This window comes from Schizosaccharomyces pombe, assembly GCF_000002945.2.
Source record: "Schizosaccharomyces pombe strain 972h- genome assembly, chromosome: III".
NCBI lineage: Eukaryota > Fungi > Ascomycota > Schizosaccharomycetes > Schizosaccharomycetales > Schizosaccharomycetaceae > Schizosaccharomyces > Schizosaccharomyces pombe.
Window position 1 is genome coordinate 1,964,911 of NC_003421.2, and position 11,810 is coordinate 1,976,720.

At 34.2% G+C, this 11,810-nt stretch overlaps 7 protein-coding genes and 7 long non-coding RNA genes across 14 annotated transcripts; 6 read left to right on the forward strand and 8 right to left on the reverse strand.

Moving 5' to 3' along the window:
• Positions 1–519: 519 nt before the first annotated feature.
• Positions 520–1,996, reverse strand: caf1 (CCR4-Not complex CAF1 family ribonuclease subunit 7/8). Its single transcript, NM_001023376.3, has one exon. It carries the CDS (start codon positions 1,934–1,936, stop codon positions 929–931), a length of 1,008 nt encoding a protein of 335 aa, NP_588385.2. The 5' UTR covers positions 1,937–1,996; the 3' UTR covers positions 520–928.
• Positions 899–1,121, forward strand: SPOM_SPNCRNA.7567. Its single transcript, NR_196903.1, has one exon. It is a non-coding gene; the product is annotated as a non-coding RNA (long non-coding RNA).
• ost5 (oligosaccharyltransferase complex zeta subunit Ost5) lies at positions 1,945–2,435 on the reverse strand (the record flags this gene model as incomplete). Its single annotated transcript, NM_001355940.1, has 3 exons — positions 1,945–2,123; positions 2,274–2,336; positions 2,393–2,435. 3 exons carry the CDS (start codon positions 2,433–2,435, stop codon positions 1,945–1,947), a joined length of 285 nt encoding a protein of 94 aa, NP_001343189.1.
• Positions 2,137–2,337, forward strand: SPOM_SPNCRNA.7568. The gene has a single exon (NR_196904.1). It is a non-coding gene; the product is annotated as a non-coding RNA (long non-coding RNA).
• SPOM_SPNCRNA.1248 lies at positions 2,145–2,897 on the reverse strand. Its single transcript, NR_150112.1, has one exon. It is a non-coding gene; the product is annotated as a non-coding RNA (long non-coding RNA).
• On the forward strand, positions 2,761–3,503 carry SPOM_SPNCRNA.1249. Its single transcript, NR_150113.1, has one exon. It is a non-coding gene; the product is annotated as a non-coding RNA (long non-coding RNA).
• Positions 3,504–3,708: 205 nt separating this feature from the next.
• SPOM_SPNCRNA.7569 lies at positions 3,709–4,095 on the reverse strand. The gene has a single exon (NR_196905.1). It is a non-coding gene; the product is annotated as a non-coding RNA (long non-coding RNA).
• A 35-nt stretch (positions 4,096–4,130) lies between these two features.
• rpc53 (DNA-directed RNA polymerase III complex subunit Rpc53) lies at positions 4,131–5,613 on the forward strand. The gene has a single exon (NM_001023377.3). The coding sequence runs from the start codon at positions 4,427–4,429 to the stop codon at positions 5,417–5,419; it is 993 nt and encodes a 330-aa protein (NP_588386.1). The 5' UTR covers positions 4,131–4,426; the 3' UTR covers positions 5,420–5,613.
• Positions 4,420–5,563, reverse strand: SPOM_SPNCRNA.7570. The gene has a single exon (NR_196906.1). It is a non-coding gene; the product is annotated as a non-coding RNA (long non-coding RNA).
• A 230-nt stretch (positions 5,614–5,843) lies between the features above and the next one.
• hnt3 (aprataxin-like protein) lies at positions 5,844–8,910 on the reverse strand. Its single transcript, NM_001023379.3, has 2 exons — positions 8,753–8,910; positions 5,844–8,517 (listed from the first exon to the last, which is right to left on the reverse strand). Exons 1-2 carry the CDS (start codon positions 8,778–8,780, stop codon positions 7,847–7,849), a joined length of 699 nt encoding a protein of 232 aa, NP_588388.1. The 5' UTR covers positions 8,781–8,910; the 3' UTR covers positions 5,844–7,846.
• Positions 5,957–8,755, forward strand: msk1 (lysine--tRNA (Lys) ligase). Its single transcript, NM_001023378.3, has one exon. It carries the CDS (start codon positions 6,107–6,109, stop codon positions 7,700–7,702), a length of 1,596 nt encoding a protein of 531 aa, NP_588387.1. The 5' UTR covers positions 5,957–6,106; the 3' UTR covers positions 7,703–8,755.
• A 239-nt stretch (positions 8,911–9,149) lies between the features above and the next one.
• Positions 9,150–10,455, reverse strand: SPOM_SPNCRNA.7571. The gene has a single exon (NR_196907.1). It is a non-coding gene; the product is annotated as a non-coding RNA (long non-coding RNA).
• SPOM_SPCC18.10 (pyridoxine-pyridoxal-pyridoxamine kinase) lies at positions 9,768–11,615 on the forward strand. The gene is made up of 4 exons (NM_001023380.3): positions 9,768–9,914; positions 9,960–10,068; positions 10,211–10,517; positions 10,609–11,615. Exons 1-4 carry the CDS (start codon positions 9,861–9,863, stop codon positions 11,159–11,161), a joined length of 1,023 nt encoding a protein of 340 aa, NP_588389.1. The 5' UTR covers positions 9,768–9,860; the 3' UTR covers positions 11,162–11,615.
• Positions 10,562–11,786, reverse strand: sdc1 (Set1C complex and Lid2 complex subunit, Dpy-30 domain Sdc1). The gene is made up of 2 exons (NM_001023381.3): positions 11,438–11,786; positions 10,562–11,353 (listed from the first exon to the last, which is right to left on the reverse strand). The coding sequence occupies exons 1-2, from the start codon at positions 11,524–11,526 to the stop codon at positions 11,113–11,115; spliced, it is 330 nt and encodes a 109-aa protein (NP_588390.1). The 5' UTR covers positions 11,527–11,786; the 3' UTR covers positions 10,562–11,112.
• Positions 11,787–11,810: the final 24 nt, after the last annotated feature.

Below are 11,810 nucleotides of genomic sequence, written 5' to 3' on the forward strand. Positions count from 1 at the left end.
TTCAGCGAATAGAAAAACAATTATAGCTAATTAAGCTAGATTTAAGCGAGGTTATAAAAAATTAGTTTCTGCATGTCGAACAAGAGAAACAAGATCTTAGAGTTTTTATAAAATAAATTTTAGGTAATTCTTTTATGCTTGATCAAATTAACTAGAAGAATTATTGAAAATTTTCAGTATCTCAAGAAATGGTTGGGACGACGAGGTAGGTGATATTTTGTTCATTGGCTTGGGAACCTTAGTGATAAAATAAAAGCTAAAAACTAAAATAATAGTTTTGAGATTGTAATATTTTAAATCACAGGATAAAGCACCTATCAAAAAAAAAAAAGCTTTACTAACTAAAGTTGATGCTTGCATGAAGATTTGTTACAACATGCACATAGAGCTGTTTTGGGGAAGCATTGGAGTTGACCGATGATAAACATCAGACTTGAAATCTACGCCGGTTTGCACCGTTGATGCTGGGTTGGATGCTAAGCTATTACGAATTACAAATACACGGATACATTATCAGTATATGAAGGAAATGGACTATATTATCTATTAATACAAAACCCGATGAAAGGCTTTTTTTGCTTCCAGATGCAAGAGAGTTCATTTCGCTGGGAATGAAGATGAATAATTTTAAAGTAAATCATCGCAACAAAATAGAAGGAAAATGCTCCTCACGAAAATGAGTGGATACAAAAACTTTTATGCTGAATTAGCGGGAAACTCCAACCAATCTCTTAAATAAAAAGAAAAACATATAAAAATCCAAAGTATAGATTTTATGGAAAAAATCTAGAAAAGCATATCGAGTAAACAAGTTCAAGCAAGGGTATACGTGAGAAAACGAGAATATATTAAGTTAAAATACAAGCATCCCGAAAGTACTTTCAAGGACTTCAATTTTTTAACGGTATGTTTTCAACTAGCTCGTGATCTAAACTACACGAGGAGGAAATCTGAATGTTGAATTGGCGAAATTAGGTGCCGAAGAAGTATTCGTTAAAGTGGTGGGAATCCCAGCATTAGATGGAGTAGGACTAGGATGGGCACCTGGAAGATCTCTGAATTGAATCTGTGGGGTAGATGAATTGTTGTGCCATAAAACGCTACCGGTTGAGCCTAAACCGTATAGCTGGTTGAGCATCCTGGAATCAATGGAACCATCAAAATACCTCGACCTTATTTCGAAAAATATTCTCGCGGTTAGCAAGGCATCACTTCCAGCCTGATGTTGGGGTCCTATACGATGTATTTGTAAATCGTCAGCAATGTCTTGAAGACCTTTAGAGTTGTTCAACACAGATTTCATTATGTATTTTATGTCGTAATTTTTCGGAAAATAAATACAAAGAATTTTATAAAACTCCTCATATTCAGCGGGTAAAGGGATTTGTGTCATGGCTTTTAATAAATAGGCAAAGTCATATCCACTATGAAACGTTATCCACGTGACCTCCTCTTGCAAAACTAATCCACTACCAATGAGGAGCTCTGCAAAATCTGCAGGCTCTATGCCAACCTCTTGATGTTTCTTAAAGTCAATGCCACTTTTTGTGAGTAACTCTATGCTTTCCGGAGCGTACATATCGTCTTGTAGATTGAATGTAAAATTAAATTGCCATGTACATGCCTCGACAGGGGCATTTCCTTCCTCGTCACTTAAAGCAAGCCCAATTTGAATGATTTTTAATGAATCTACGTTTGCCCGTAAAGTTTGATAGTGGTAGTCATCACTACTTTTAAAGACGCCAAGAGGTCTAGCAACTACTCCTGGAAATTCTGTATCCATAGAAACAACTGGATACCTTTCTATTAGACTCATTATAAGATTCATCTCTTGTTGCAAATTCGTGGACCAAACGTCCCGAATTGGTGATATTTGGGAGCTGATTCCATCCACTCCTAATGCAGGATAAGAAAAATTCGAATTCATCGCTGTCATTACGTTTTTTAAACAGCAAAGCTATAATGTAAACCAACCTGGAAAAGTAGGTTTTCGTTTGGTGTAAGTAGACTTGGATTGTTGAAGAATCCGCTGAACATAGATGCGTTAATTGTGAATACTGTAATATACCACAATTTCCTTATATGAATTCTTCTAATCACAAGAGAAAACATTGATGATGAAACTAAAAGTTAGTCATAGAAGGGTCAACTATTAAGTTAGGTATTAACTAACCTACAAGTGAAACTAAAGTTATTTTAATGGAACAATACTGTCATATGTTTGTTTGGAATATTTATTAAATCAAAGACTTTCTGTCGGCTTACCAAGCTACTTTGGATAACGATTTGAACTTGGCAAAAAAATATGCAATCTGACTTTTGTTCTTTATTATAAACTTCTCGTATCTAAAAAATATTTTTTTAAGTAAATTTATGCCATTAGTAAGTCGACAGAATAATTTTAAAGCTGCAACGATTAATTCGTTCAAGCTCATTTATTAAGGGAGAGTAGCAGCAAGAAAGCTAAAGTATGAGTCACTTTGTAGAGTGTTGAAATGTTATCTTTAGTAAGTACTAAGTCCAGACCTCAGTGAGAGATTTCAAAAATACTATTTTCTGTAATTGTATCTTAATGTCAGCAATCGAATTGATGAGCCTAAACTTAAGCAATCTCATCTAAATTATTAAGATTTGATCTCTTATTTGGCAACATTATAACTGAAAGATTTTACTTTTCCCTTCAAACAACTCAAAAGAATTGTTGAGTCATGGCTGTCTTTAGTTAGTGTTAGTATCGCAAGAGGAAGACATGCTCCTTCAGCAACGATCTATCTTCTTTTCAAAATATGTGTATTATTAAAAACATAATAAATTTGCAGTATTTGGAATTCAAAATTTATTCTTTACTTTATAAGCCCAGCTTTGAATTCTTCAATAAGCAACATATTCGTTTTTTGTATGTTAAATAAGGTTAATTTTAAACGAGGATACATGTACCACTAAATTTTAACAAAATCCTATTAAAAATTAAATTTGTTTTTTCCCTAACTTTTAAATTACTTGTTTGCAGGTATTTCAGTTTAAATAGACATCTTAAAGGAGTATTTGAGTTCTTTTTTCTGACTGTATTCAATTAGAATTGGATTTCCTTATGGCTTAATGCCGCTTGAAAGATATGGAAATATGACATTAACAAATTTATACAGAAGCCATTTGACGTTCAATTCCTTATTCTATTTTCCAGTAGTAGTATTGCATTGAATTACCAGCACTAGAATTTCCCTTAAAATTTGTTATATTTACTTTTCTCCTTAATATTGATGGATGTTCAAATGTATGATTTTTCACCTTCGCGCTACCTATTTATAAATTTTTTCTTCACACTTTGATATTTTATTGTCAGTTAGTATTAATATGAGCCTAATGCATCTTGGCCCGGATTTATTTCGACGCAGGGATTTTGAAGGCAATAAATATAATCATTAACACTTTAGGTAAATGAATCTAAATTCTCGTAAATTTTTTTTTTGTTTAAATCAAATTTAATTTTCGGCCACATTTTAATAACAACATTTAATTTAATTTAACAGGGAACTGTTAAAAAGCCTTGATTATTGAACCAATTCAATATTTCCTTCAAAAATTAACAAATATTATATTTCTAAAATTTAAGCTACTCGAAGACTTTGACAAATACTGATTTAAACCTTACTGTAAGCAGTTGTCAATGCAGCTCTTACATTAAAAAAATTATTTAATAAAAATTGCTACACAATTAGGGTTCTTTTCCGATTCCTGCATTTTTACGGATCTCTTCTTTCGTATGTTTATCCAAGTTTGGTTCGAGTAACCTTCCAAAGTTTATAGAGTTTTAAGAAAAAGCGGTACTCATTTTAGAAAATTATTTTAGTTTAAAAATTTTTAAGGCTTGGAGCTGGCTTTTTCATACTTGTTATTCCTACCTGATGAATCATTCAAATAATTGTGCGTCAAATATTTAGTCGTAAAAATATTCATATTTAATGAAACAGTATTCAGAAAAAGTTGATTTAAAAACTAGTAATATTAAAAAGACATGAAAACAAACCATTTTTATATTTATATTTGTTGAAAAGTGTATGTCTCAAGAGTTACTATTAGTGTTCAGTATCATTAGATACATATAGCACTGGAAAGATCAGATCTTACCCAATACCAATTACACGCCAAATAGGCCAATCGAGGGTTCGTGTATTTTGGTTAAATACAAAAATTAAAAGTTTTTCAATAAATCTGTGATTCTTGTATTCACCTTGGCGTCGTGAAGACAAGCAATTGTTGATCAGAAGACAAGGTTTCTTCATCCAAGTTACTATAATTGTTGGATCGCCTTTGAATGATTATTAGTTTAACCAAGTTGAAAAAATAAACTAATTAAATAACAAAACAAAAAATTTATATTATTTTGCCCTATATATATTTTTTTCTTTAATCAGGAGTCTGAAATATGAGAAAATTTACTCCGAAGTTCGTCCCACGAAGAAAAAATGGGCCTGTTGAAGAAAAAGATGTGGATGAGCGTGTTAAGATAGAATTTGACGTCGAATCTCAAAAAAAATGGAAAGCTTCAAGGCCGAAACCAGAAATAAAGCTTACTGCCTCAGGACCTTTTGCATTAGGCCCTAATGCCTCTTCTTCTGGTACTGGCCGCCCCATAGGGTCTGTGTATGTGCCACCTCCTAATGTCAAAAACGAAGAAAAAGATGATGCCCTGTCCAAACTTGCTGCTTCTTCTGGCCATGATGAAGGCCATGATGAGGACATGGTCGACATTCTTAAACTTCGAGAATTAAATGGCCAAGAGCAGGGGAAGACAGATATTGGAGGGAAAGATCTTTTAGTCCCCATAATTACGGATCGTATGCTTCCTGAGTCGAATGATGAAAAACTCAAGCACCATGCTGAAAGCGCTATTCATACGACAGTTATTAACAAGGAGGACGAAGAGCAAGAAAGAGTTGCCTTGGATTTGCAATCCTTAGCTCAACACCTTGGACTGACTGAGCAAGAAGGAATGGAAGATCATTTTAAAGATCAAATGGTTCTGATGCAATTCCCTGACAAGCTTCCTAGGTTTATGGGTGATGCGGATGTCGATCCAGTATGGCCATCGTCCGAAGTCAAGGAGGAAGAGGCAGGTGAAAAGACTGACGTAGAAGAAAAAAAGGATCCTGATAAACATGGACGAGAAAATGGTAATATTGACGACTTAACATCTTTACCCTATCCCGCATTTCACCCACCTGCTGGTCAGATTGGAGTTTTGCGTGTTCATCAATCTGGAAAAACTACATTGGAGATGGGAGGCGTAAACTTTGTTGTTCAATCTGGTTCAGATTGTTTATTTCTACAAGAAATAGCCGTTGTTGATTATGATTCAAAACGAATTTGGAACCTTGGTTCCTTTGAACGTCGAATGATCGTTAGTCCTGATTTTTAAAAAAAAAGTTGAAAGCTTTTTTTGGTTAATATATGTTTTTATTCGCTACTAATATAGTTATTTCCTTACTAAGCGACGAACAGTCAGAATTTCCAAGCACAAAGTACTTCCCTTGTGTTTACCTATTTATTTTTACTCTCTGAATAAAGGCTTTTAATAAGTATTATACACAAAAAATTTTTTCAAGTATCGGTTTTCAACTTGTTTTGGTATAAACTAATTCAGTGTTTAAGGTTCTGTAAGCAAGTAAAAAAAAGTTGGATAAATAATTATTGAGATAGTTATGAAGTCCATTAAATCTTATTAAATAGTCTGTCTATTGAAATTAGACTCGCATTCTTGATAGTAATCGTGAATTATTGTTACCACTGTGTTTAAACCATTTACCCTATAACCTTAGAAAAATTTATTATGCTTAAAGGTCTTTTGAAGATATTTTTATGTTAATGTTCTAGCTGAAAACCGTATAATATAGTGATACTTCATTCCAATATGTACTTTTTTCGTCCAGTGCTTCCCTTAGCGAAGTCAGTCTTCAACTTAGCAAATTGTCCATACTTAATTTACTTCAACGGGAATAAATAATTCATAATTAATACCTTAAAGTAATATTATCCTTTTAATTTATAAACGATTTCTGGGACTCTGGTTTGTCTGATGTCTGACACAATTCAAGCTTGGTATTAAATGATTTCACGAGGTCTTTTATCCAAAGGGATCTTATCCATTATTAAAAGAAAAAATACAGGAAATTTAATCCCCCATGTTTATTATAGTGAATACCATGCAGACATCGAAGAGAGAAGAAAAGCGCTAGGACGACTGGGAATCAGCTTGTATCCGTCAGTTACTTCAGATGCCTCAACGACTACAATTCCTGTAATAATCGAGAAATGGAGGAACAAGATTACCAAGTCTGAGATCGCAATGGTCAGGTATACGGTGTGTGGTCGAATTTCAAGCATCCGTTATTCAGGTTCCAAACTTGCATTTTTTGATGTCCTTTATGGAAATAAAAAGCTTCAGGTTGTTTTTAATAAAAAGAATATTGGCACAGAAGAAGAAATGAAGGGAAAGTTTATTCCTCGATTAAAAGCTCTCCAAAAAGGAGATTGCATTCAATGTTCTGGCAACGTTGGAAGAAGTGGAAGTGGAGAGCTTTCCATATATGCTACAGAACTACCAAAATTGTTATCTCCATGTCTCCATCCAATTCCCGTTAAACTAACGAACTACGAAAAAAGATTTGAAAAACGCTTTGTCGATATGATGTCAAATACCAAATCACTTGAGTTACTTGAGAAGAGATATCGAATAATTGAATCCATTAGAAAATTCTTTAGTGAAAGAGGATTTTTAGAAGTTGAAACCCCTATTCTTTCACATCACTTTGGAGGTGCTACTGCGCGACCCTTTATCACTAGTGATATTCATAAACTACCCTTGACACTCCGGTGTGCTCCAGAGCTATGGCTCAAACAACTAGTAATAGGGGGAATGAATCGAGTTTTCGAATTAGGAAAAAATTTCCGAAATGAAGGTATCGATGCTACGCATAATCCTGAGTTTACTAGTTGTGAAGCCTACTGCGCATATTTAAATTTGGAGGGTATGAAAAAACTTACTGAAGAGCTAATTAGATTTATCTGTTTAACAATTAATGGAAACTTGCAAATAAGCGGTCAAACCGTAGACCTAGAAAAAGGATTTGAAGTCATTGAGTTTATTCCTGCATTACAGAAGGAGCTTAATGTAGAGCTTTCCCCTCTAGATAACTCTGAAAACTGCCGGAAACAGCTGATATCAATCTTTAAACGTTGTGAAATCATGCTGCCAAAGACGTGTACAGTAGCTCATTTGTTGGATAAACTTTTCGATTCTTTGGTCTTAAAATATAATACCTCTTCCCCTAAATTTGTCATTAACCATCCCGAAGTAATGTCACCTCTTGCCAAATCAGATATCAAATTATACGGCGCTGTCGAGCAACGGATTTCAAAAAGATTTGAGCTTTATATTGGTGGCTATGAAATATGTAATGCCTATGAGGAAGAAAATGATCCAGTTGCTCAATATCATAAATTTCAAGCACAAAAATATGACCGTCTTCAACTAGGAGATGATGAAACTCCCGCGCCAGACTCTGATTTTGTACATGCCTTGGAATACGGTTTACCACCTACAGCTGGATGGGGAATGGGCGTTGATAGACTAGTCATGCTAATGACAGGACAGTCAAAGATATCGGAGATCCTTCCATTTGGATCTCTTCGATATGTTTAGGTTCAAGTTGGGCTTCCTTAAGGAAAATTAATATATCCTGCTATCTTTTCTTTCTTAGTAAATGTGGTAAAGTGAAATTACAAAATATCATTAATTTAATTCGTGAATACATAATTGAGATGTTAACGCTTGTCAAAATAGATTTTACATTGAAACTGATTTATCGAGCCAATCGTCGTACTCCTCTTGTAAATGAGCCTTGAGTTTTGTAAAGTGCCGTCCAAATGTTTCACCACACCTCCAGCATTTTAAATCTTCCTGAAATAAAGAAGTGAGGGTACCTCTAGTTGGAAGGTTTGAAGTTGGCGTATCGATTTTTACAAAGAAGGGTGAAGTAAAGGAAATATAGTGAGCCGAATTCTTCAAGGAAGGCGAAACATGATCAAGTGTCATAATATGTAAATGCAAGTTATTCATAGATGGTCCAGCGTGAAAACCAACCTTGATATAATTACACAAGGCCTCGTTTGTCAATTGCTGGGAGAGACAGTTTCGAGCCTCATCGAAAATAAGTCCAGATAGGTCGCCCTGTACATAAGACACAAGTTTTTCGACTAGAGATCTGTGTTTCATCATAATTTCCAGTGGATGCACATGAGTTAAATGAGGATCCCGAGTCATTAGTAGTAAGTGCATTTTTGATTTTGGAAACATGTCCCGCACTAGAACAACATCATCATCGTAATAAATTACATTTTTATAGGATTCCGGTGATTCGATATAGACTTTTAAATTATCCCGAAATGACTGCTTCCTATACTTTTTTGGAATGTCTTCAACAATGGGTTCTTTCGCAGAATTCATCAAGACTTTGACTATGCAAAAACAAGATTAGTAAAAAGATTTATTTCAAAAAAATTAAGCTGATTTCTTTTCAAACAACTAGCAATCCTGGGTATTCCATTCTACCAAAAAAAAACATCAACCAATTCAAGCGACTTTTTAGATGCATTCGGTATACTGAATATCCAATAAGTTTTCTAAGGTGAAATATGAGCAATTACTTGTTACTAAATAGGGAATTCTGAGCTTTAATGAAAATTGACTTACAAGCATCATTCGTCTTGTGTACGCTCATTTCACGAGAGTCAACAAGAAATCCTTTATAAATATTTTCTTTGTATCCTTTTTATATCAAAATTTGCTACCACAGATTGATTTGAAGCTTCAATTGTAAAATTTTCAGAGGGGGTCAAATTTGGTCTTGTGTCAAATCATTACTACGATATATGATATGTAGTACAAGAGATTCGTTAGGATAGAGAAATGTAGGGAAATGTTATAAACACTGTTAGAAAAAATAAAAGCAAAAATGAAACGTTAAGATCTTGAAGAATAGGTATTCAATACTTTAACTTTTGGTTTTACTTAAATATCTGAAATTTAAATTTAATTGAGCTTAATGATTTAAAGAAACTAAGCGAAAGAAGAAACATAAAATATGTTAATTAGACTATTTAAATAGTTTGCTAGTATTTTGTATCAAGGATATTCGACTGTTGGTACTTGAACAAAGCTGATCTTTAAAATCCGACAAACCATTTTGGAGGTGCATATTAAAATCAGAATTGCATAAAATAAAGACCAAGCAATTCAATATGTCATGAAAGATTGCTATATTCGTATGCTTAACTGCACGTTTCAATAAACTTGTATAAAAAAGTAAAGATTATCATGAGGAATAAGAAGTTTAGAAAAATTAAACGCAACTGGTGGAAATTAATTTGTTGTAAAGGGAATTATTAGTGAGAATATCAGGTTAATCAAAGCAAAATTATTAATAGTGAAAAAAGCTTTACTAACAGTCCTAAAAGCCCAAAAGTCGGACAATTTACATTAAAAAAGGTTCAAAACTTTATTGAATGTATTGAACAATACTTCATGAGTTTTGTATGTGCAATATCGTTCCAACCATAGAAAGCGTTTGCTTGTATCGAGACTTGTATTAACAAATCAAAAAATAAAATAAAAAATTGAAAAGATTATTCTTGAATATCGTCTACATAAAATTCTCGTAAATCAATTTTTTAGCAGCTCGCCAATTTCTTTACTTACTTCTTTTTTCAACTTCTCTCAAAACTTTAGAAATCGAAAGCACAAGTCACTTCGGCAATATTCTCTTTCATTTTTACAAAATTCTACCTTTTAAATAAGCTCTATGACATTTCCCAATGTCAAGTTCATCGGTAATAAACGAGTTTTATCGATTCAGGTTTGTAATTGTCAATGAGGGGTGCTTTGCTCACAATTCCAACAGTCTTCAGTAAGCCATGGATATGTAGGGAATCGTTCTGCCACATTTCCACTTCAATTGCATGAATGGGAAGTAGATGTCGTACCTACGGTACATTTTTCAAATCACCTTGGTAAGTAAAAAGATTTCCATCGAGCCAAGCGTTGAAAAGTTATTCTAAATCTGACAAAAAAAACATTGCAAAAACTTTTTGGGCAAAGAATTTGCGATATACGCTTTTAAAAATTCTGAATTTCACCTAACCGAATGAACAGGATATGGAGCTACTCGAGGAAGCGCTTGCATCCCAGAGGAGGTTCATGATCTATTAAACGCTTTATTACAGGATAATGGAATAGTTTACGATGCAATTCTCACAGGGTTTGTACCAAATCATGATATTATCCAAGTTATATTTGATTGCGTGCTTGCCTACAAAAAAGACCATCCTAAGGTACTTTGGCTATTAGATCCAGTGATGGGCGATCAGGGAAAGATGTACGTGGATACAAATGTTATTTCTACTTACAAAGCAATGATTCCGCACGCATTCGCTATCACTCCCAACGCCTTCGAAGTCGAGTAAGTACGGCCCAATTGTTAATCATGAGGATTTAATAGTTAATCTTCAACTTATGTTTTTTTATTCTTATCTACTAACAGTCTCTCATAGAATTTTAACCGATATTGTTATTCATACCCAGATGGATGCTAAACGGGGACTTGAAAAAATCTATCAACTCTATGGAATCCAAAATGCCATTATTACATCTTTTGAAGTAGAAGAAAGCCCTGGAACCTTGTTCTGCATGGGATATTCATGTGAACATGGAAAGCCTCAGTTATTTTTGTACCAATTTCCTTCACTTTCTGGCGTATTTACAGGAACAGGCGACCTGTTTTCAGGTTTATTACTAGCAAAATACAGAGAGGAACTGGACAAGAGAAAACATCAGCAATCGGACGAAACCAAACAAACGAAAAGACCAACTGTACTTGCATGTGCAGTCGGCCAAGTATTATCTTGTATGCACACTGTTCTAGTCAATACAAAAACGTATGCTGATGAAATCCTCTTGGAAGACCCCAAAATTGCTAGTGATGAGTTTTTGTTGAGCAATGCACGCGAACTTCGTTTGATACAGTCAAGAACTGCCTTGCTCTCCAAAAAGAGTATTTATGAAGCAGAATTTTTACCAGGATTTGAGGAAGGTGAAGATGTCTGAGTCAGCGGGGTAGAAGCAGGATTCGAAAAAGACGTTTGAACCTGCTCCGCCATAGTCGGTGTAGACATATCGGCATCAGCCTTTGGTGTTTCTTGTTGAGGCTCAGGTTGGTTAACTATTTCTTTTTGTTTTTGTTGGTTGGCATTTGCGTCTAACAAGAACTGGCCTAGAAATTGAAGAGGGTTCTCAGGTCTGTTCCATCAGTTAGCAAATGTCCATATCATTTCCCTTTTCTTTTACTATCTTTTTTGAAACTTTAACTCATATTTTGCTTACCTGTCTCGTGCGAGTATTTTCATACCCTCTAACAATACGGGCGTAACTTTCTCATTTAAATATTGTCTGGCAGGTGCGCTGTTTGACATAATTCAGGCGTTTACAAATGAAATAGTACGTTTATATAGAAGAATAGAGAAAATTACGAATTCGCAAGAAAAAACAATTTATGCTCCTTTGGTGTTGTAATACAAATAAGCGCTAGTTAAAGCTCAGAATCTGTATCAATCGCAAGAACGAAAATGACCGCCAAATGCAAATTATTCGAGTTTAACGTTACATAAACGCGCAAATCCACGAACAGTATGATCTTTTCAATACAAAGAATGCAGAGATTTAAGGTCCTGTTGGGTTAATAGAAAACTGTTAGCAA

Coding starts and splice junctions, on each gene's coding strand:
- caf1 (NM_001023376.3), bottom strand. CDS start 1,936: ATGACAGCGATGAATTCGAATTTTTCTTATCCTGCATTAGGAGTGGAT.
- rpc53 (NM_001023377.3), top strand. CDS start 4,427: ATGAGAAAATTTACTCCGAAGTTCGTCCCACGAAGAAAAAATGGGCCT.
- msk1 (NM_001023378.3), top strand. CDS start 6,107: ATGATTTCACGAGGTCTTTTATCCAAAGGGATCTTATCCATTATTAAA.
- hnt3 (NM_001023379.3), bottom strand. CDS start 8,780: ATGAGCGTACACAAGACGAATGATGCTT. Junction 8,518..8,752: donor ACACAAGACGAATGATGCTT/GTAAGTCAATTT, acceptor GTTTTTGCATAG/TCAAAGTCTTGATGAATTCT.
- SPOM_SPCC18.10 (NM_001023380.3), top strand. CDS start 9,861: ATGACATTTCCCAATGTCAAGTTCATCGGTAATAAACGAGTTTTATCG. Junction 9,915..9,959: donor AACGAGTTTTATCGATTCAG/GTTTGTAATTGT, acceptor CAATTCCAACAG/TCTTCAGTAAGCCATGGATA. Junction 10,069..10,210: donor ACATTTTTCAAATCACCTTG/GTAAGTAAAAAG, acceptor CCGAATGAACAG/GATATGGAGCTACTCGAGGA.
- sdc1 (NM_001023381.3), bottom strand. CDS start 11,526: ATGTCAAACAGCGCACCTGCCAGACAATATTTAAATGAGAAAGTTACG. Junction 11,354..11,437: donor AAAATACTCGCACGAGACAG/GTAAGCAAAATA, acceptor CTGATGGAACAG/ACCTGAGAACCCTCTTCAAT.